Source organism: Curcuma longa, unplaced genomic scaffold (genome assembly GCF_044706935.1).
Source record: "Curcuma longa cultivar G26 ecotype Majalengka, Jawa Barat unplaced genomic scaffold, ITB_CL_G26_1.1 contig_20631, whole genome shotgun sequence".
Lineage (NCBI taxonomy): Eukaryota > Viridiplantae > Streptophyta > Magnoliopsida > Zingiberales > Zingiberaceae > Curcuma > Curcuma longa.
Window position 1 is genome coordinate 1 of NW_027431432.1, and position 6,862 is coordinate 6,862.

Consider the following 6,862-nt stretch of genomic DNA (forward strand, 5'->3'; position numbering starts at 1 on the left):
AAATTTAATAAGACTTTAATTTTACCCCAACAATTCTCACCTCAAATAAAAGACCACTAAGAGCCCCCTTACCATTCTCCTAATGGTCCGGGTCCAAACTCCCCCTACTGAGTGCCCCCTACCATTCTCCTCATGATCCGAGTCCAAACTCCCCCCTACTGAGAGCCCCCTACCATTATCCTCATGGTCCGGGTCTAGACTCCTCCTACTAAGAGCCCCTTACCATTCTCCTCATGGTCCGGGTCCAGACTCCCCTCCTACTAAGAGCCCCCTACCATTCTCCTCATGGTCCGAGTCTAGACTCCCTCTACTGAGAGCCTCCTACCATTCTTCTCATGATCCGAGTCCAAACTCCCCCTACTGAGAGCCCCCTACCATTCTCCTCATGGTCCGGGCCTCCCCTACCTCCTTCATTTTTGCTGAGGGTTCCACATGGCTTTACATAGACCATAGCTCTGATACTAATTGTTAATACCGATGGAATCAAAATATCTCTACAATGGTATGATATTGTCCACTTTGGACCTAAGCCCTCATGGTTTTATTCTTGGGCTCAACCCAAAAGGTCTCATTCCAATGGAGATATCTTCTATCTTATAAATGCATGATCTTTTCCATATATTTTCAATGTGGGACTTTGATTGTATCCCAACACGATCGACCGATCAAATGAAAGGGGTTCGGTTGATTGAAAAAGTTGATTTGGTCGACCGAACATATTTAGAAAGCATAGATCAGATATGACCAGATCATTCAACAAAGGAAACTCAGGTGTTCAATAAACTGATCAGGAGGATCAATTGACTGGAAAAGTGGGTTTGTGAGATTAATCTAATTGAATTGGAGCAAGCATGGAAAATTCAGGACCCAATCGCTTAATAGGAGATTCAGTCGATCGAATGAGGTGCAGTCGACCCGATGAAGGCTATAAAAAAAATCTTGAGATCTGAGGTTCTATATCAGTTCTCTTAACAATCTCTACTTCTTTACTATTCTGTTCGTGCAAGTACTGCTACTACTACACTGAGAGGCTTTCTGACAATTTACGATAAATCTCTATCTTTAAGTTGTCGGTATATTCTTTCTACTTATATTTACATTTAAGGGGATAGTAGTTTGTTACTATCTTCCTCATTCTTGTACGAGTTTTCCTCCTTTGAAAATTTTTGAAGAGGAGGACTTTAATAGATTGCCTAATCGGAAATGGTCAAAGAATCATGGGCCTTGAAGTAGCAGTCATTGAATTGTGAACCAAGTAACCGACTGTATCTTTCAAGATTTATTTTTTTAACTATATTTGATTGAGTTTTTATTAAAAGAAAAGAACGATACTCATCCCCTCTTCTATCGCACAATCCGGTCCTACAATAAATTCTTTGTCGATTAGTTCCTTAAATCAAATTGATCATGTGATGTTCTTAACAAATGTTATGCAGTCCTTTGAAGAGTCCCACCCACTAGCAACAAAATATATTTGTTGATTCTCTTATAATTAAGATGAACACTAACTTTAGTTTAAAGATCAGTTGTAATTGTCTACATGCATGAGAATCACGTCGGCTTTAGGCAATATACCCACTGAGTTCTCTTATTGAGCCGTATTCAATATCCCACCTACTTGCTCGTGTAGTCATACATATGGGTGTAAATGTGAGATCTCCGGCTATTATCGTATAGTAAAAATATATACATAATACTCGTACTATAAAATTGATATTCTGTCTCAAAATCAGTATGACTATGCACTTTAGAATGAATGTCTCACTTGTCAATATTGCATTAACTCTTTGGTTTATTCGTACAAATTGATTTGTAAATTATCTTGTAATTAAATCGGATTATTGAATCCATTTCTTCAAACATCATGAGTTTGCTTGGTGATCCGGATGAAATGACGTGGGCAAACACGTAGGATAAAAGCGCCACTTAGAGGACACGTGGAAAGGACGTGGCGTCCAGCGAAAAGAACCCGATCCCTCCAAGGGGAGAAGAGGGTGGGCTTAACTCAGGTCCTAGGCAGAGGAGCCACCTCCCCCTTATCACGGCCAAAAAGCCCTGCTAACCACCCCAAATAGAAGAACTACCTATGGCTCACCTAACCTCGAGGTCGACACACACCACAATGCCTCATAGAAGTCCCCCACAGCTGGGAGTAACGTTCTACGCAGACTCTACGGACCAACCTCATTGGCAGGTCATAAGTCCTGCTCACTGCATGCGACCCTCGAGCCCAGACCCTTTACAACCAACAGCATACTACCCCATCAAAAGGCCAATACATAACCTAAGTCCGTGACTGAACTCGGCCGTCCTAGTCGAACCCCTCACAGCTTGGTCGCATAATCCGACCTTGCCATCGGACTATATATCCCATCTATCATCACCCTTCGAGCTCAATAACACATAGAACACCCGGGCCTACCTGCCAACCAGGAAAGCAGGACCAATTTGCCCGTCAACGTCCCTCAGACCTCATGACCAGGTCGCCTCATCATAAGCCGACCTCATGATCAGGTCCCCGCATCATAAGCCGACCTCATGACCAGGTCGCCGCATCATAAGCCGACCTCATGATCAGGTCGCTACATCATAAGCCGACCTCATGACCAGGTCGCTACCTCATAAGCCAACCTCATGACCAGATCGTCGCCTCGCATGCCGACCTCATAGCTCGGCTGCCGCAGCATGTGCCAACCTTATAACCTGGTTGCAGCATCTTATTCCTACCTCGAAGTGAGAACCTCCCATTGATCTCCTCCGCCACAAAACACATAAGGAGATCGGAATAAGCCAAGCCTATCTCACCTACACGGTTGAGAATATTCTGCATCAGCGCATCTCAACCGTCGGTCATTCTCGACGCGGAGACAATACTAACGGATAAAGGTCGAGGCTTCTTCACAAAACTTATCCGCAGGAGGCGATTTGGATAACCACATCTCACTACTTGGTCCAACACAATCGCAACCCTTCAAAGAAGATAAGATATACAAAAGAGCCGTCCGATCTACAGAATCTATCACGCATCAAATCCTGAGATTCCGCCATCTCCTCCAATCACAGACAGTCGGATCCGAAGGTATCGCTCCCCCTCGCCCTATATAAACCTCTCAGGTATGACATTCAGCCCATCTTGAATCCGGAGGGTACACTTGCATTTTTCTCTCGGTCTGACTTGAGCGTCGGAGTGGCCACGCCGGGATCCCCCGGCGCCCAGCTAACCCGTGCGTTCAGTGCCCCCCTTTGCATGTCCTTTCTCCTCCGCTGTGGAAATATCGGGTGACGCGACCTCCTCTCGGTCTGGTGATTCAGCTGTCATCGGTAAGGAGCCGGAACACTTGGAGTCAAAACTCAAAACCATGCAAGATAGAAAATACAATGGAGACTGAAGGCACCTATCTTCCACCTGCATTCCTCTCAATATTTGGGCTGGGTTATGGCTAGCCCAGGATAGCTCCTGAATCCGTCCCTGGAGGCAATTGTTGATAAAATTCTATAACTTTTGCCAGCTCCACTTTGCTAGGTACTTCTTCATGATTATATTGTTTGATTTAGCTTATACAATCATCTGGCATCTAATCCTTTTCATTTTTCATCAAAGTCATCAATAGCTAACTATTTTTACAATCCAAACTATTGATGGTTTACTCATGTCTATTACCCATATTAGTTTAATTAAAACTTCATAATTTTCCATTCATGATGTTTATCGTGTTCCTAAACACTCCATGAACACAATCTTCAATCTTCATAGGATAATTATGTGATCTTAGTTATGATATAATATTATCTAATTTTGGAGTTGTTGTACAGGATGCATTAGATTCACTCAAAAATGTAAGATTTGAATAGGGCATAAAGTTTGACCGTGACCAACTGCAGTTTCTCGATTTACCTCTTTACAGATGAACGTGGGACCGACCGTGTGGGACCGCTGGGGTGACAGATTTCACCTTATGTAGAAGAAAAAGAATAGGGCATAAAGTTGGTCGTTCAAGTTGAATTCACTGCATCGGTCTTTCATCATCAAATTCTTTTTGTTAGGAGTAACGTAGTCACAATTTTCAATCAGAAAGGGAATTCAAATAAAATTTTTAAAAGTCCCAAACTTTATATTTTAGTTCACAATTATACATAATAATTTTTTAAAATTATATTTCACAATTATAATACATCAACCCTTCCAAAATTAAATTATCAAACTATAAAAATTTAAAAATACTTTTAAACATATATAAATTAAAATTTTTAAATATTAGTGTAGATCAATTTTTATAATCTAAAATTTTAAATTTCAAATTTAAGGAGTTGAAAATGACTTTGAATTCAAAAATTTCGACCATAGTCCTTAATTCTAGTTGAAATAATAATATGTCGATCCCTAGAGCAACACCTATTCAATAACATAACATAACTTAATTAATTAATCAAAACTCAAAAATTTTCAACCCTAAATATCTAAAAATCAAACCAACAATGAAAAGATAAATTGAAATTTCACTTCCACTTGTCACACATCATAACCTCTGAAATCACATTTTAGGTATTGAAACCAAGATAAAACTTCCTCAAACTATGATTTTCCACCATAAGAACTCACGACGATAGCAAAAAATGCATCGTCCAATTTCGGTGAGAGAAAAGGATCGATGAACTCATTCCAAATCATGATATTTTCTTTAATATTAATGGATAACTTAAGTTGAGATTTTTTTTCAAATATGTGATCAATTTTAATTTTTCGATGATGAACAATGATGAATCAATCGAGTGAGGAAACAGTATTAATTTTTTTAAAATGTATATTATGTATATAATATTAATTTTTTTTTTTAAATCTGAGGAGGGGGTGCTCTCCCCCCTCATCACTTAATATATGGCAACGCCTTTGATCCTTCCGCAATCATCTGATGATATGATACATGCGTCCAAAAGAAGAGCATAACTTTTAGCTTCCATTGGTGAGTTAGAAATTGTTGAACTTTTTTATATTTTTTTCCTTGTATACGTTGCCACCATAACAAGCAATCTACCTTATGATTTAATGAAAGCAATTTTATTGCCTTCGAACCTTTTAAATTTGTTTATTTGAATATTTGGGGAATCATCTATTCCATCTACAAATGGATCTAAATAGTTTTATTATATTTATTATTGACTTCTCATGATTCACTTACATTTATTTAATGCTTCATTAAAATGAACTAAATGATTATCACGAATATTCAATAATAGTTAAAACATAATTAATTTTTTAAAACTATCAAAATACTTAGGTTTGTAAATAAAAACAAATAAAACTTATACTTTTAAAAGAAGGAATTTTGCCACATTATTTTTCTCCCCATACATCTTAACAAAATTAAATGATAGAGTAAAAAAAGGCATTTAACGTATTTTTGACACTATCAAATCTCTACTAGTCTCTTTCTCTATTCCTTATAATTTTAAGGATAAACTACGTTAACTGTTGTTGTCTCCGTAAGCAATCAATGCCTACATTTTTTTTTCTTCTTAAGATATGAAGGATATCAATGCTAAACTACTATTAACAAACAACGGTATTGAACGCAAAGGATATCAATGCTAAATTAAATACCATTAACAAACAACTTTGCATTTCAACCCACGTTATATTTCTGAAAAGAACATATATACCTCCATATAACCGAAATATTTTGACAAAATTATTCCTGGCCTATCAATGCAAAAAATATTTAATATTCGAACAATATGGAGACTTCCTTATCTAATGAGATATTGTTGAGGAAAATGAATCTTCTCGATCAAATATTAACTTTAACTTAATATGATCCACATATTAACTTTAACTTTAATTGGAACCATACGCAAACAATCCACATATTAACTTTAACTTAAAGGCGCAGACAGTAATTATTTATTTCATGATAAAAACTTTAAAGTACTCCAACAAGGTAATAACAAGCTCGATCAACGGCTGTATTATAAGGTAAGGAAACAAAGGCAATTAGGAAGCTAATAACAAGAAAGCAAGACCAAGCAGCAACCATCCCGTCCATCTGCTCCCAACATCCGGCCGGCCATGATAATAAAGAAAAGTGATCAGCTTCCAATGTACATATGAACGTGAACGGCAAGGAGGAAGATGGCGATGAGGCCAAAGTAGATTATGGAATGGACGAGAATAGAGACGCCACTTGTTTGAAAGTTGCTGAACTCTATGATCCGGGCCTTTCCAGGGACTTGAAACAGGAGGCCCGGTGAGAGGAGGATGAACAATATCACTGCCATGAACACTGGCCCCCAATCCGCCATGCCTCTACCTTGATGCTCAACGTAGTGCTCTGAATCTTTTTTATATAGGAATTGAGGATGATGTAGCTGAACAGGGAGGTAAAGAAGGCGAGATCCAAAACCCATGCTCAAAGGTCACCCCTCGCTCACGCCACCATCTTAATTACTATTTACTGTCCCTTTAGTGCATGCTGCTTTTGTTTTCTACGTACCTTTGCTTTATTAGCCCGCCACCTGCAGGTGTTTGTTTCCTGCGCTTGGTAACCATTTTGGTGCTCCTTTTTTTCTCATTTGTTCGGCTTTGCTATTATTTTTTGATGGATTTTTTTATCTACAAGGAACCCTTCGATATAAAATGCAACTGCGGAGTTGTGAATGCTGCCAATGGGGATGTGGTACCTCTTTTCCGTCGTTGTAGATGCGTGTAAGTTGTAACATTCCAAAAGTATGGAGATTAATGTGAAAGGAAATGTGTAACACAGAAAAGGACAAAACTAAGATGAACGCCATCATGCAAATCTCATTGGTATTTGCATATATAGGTCGGCTTTGATGTAATCTTGCGAGCCAAACAGTTACGATTGTG

At 38.7% G+C, this 6,862-nt stretch overlaps 1 protein-coding gene across 1 annotated transcript; it reads right to left on the reverse strand.

Annotated features, from left to right (window-relative positions):
- Positions 1 to 6,084: 6,084 nt before the first annotated feature.
- Positions 6,085 to 6,297, reverse strand: LOC141817466 (uncharacterized). Its single transcript, XM_074705103.1, has one exon. It carries the CDS (start codon positions 6,295 to 6,297, stop codon positions 6,085 to 6,087), a length of 213 nt encoding a protein of 70 aa, XP_074561204.1.
- Between the last annotated feature and the right edge of the window lie 565 nt (positions 6,298 to 6,862).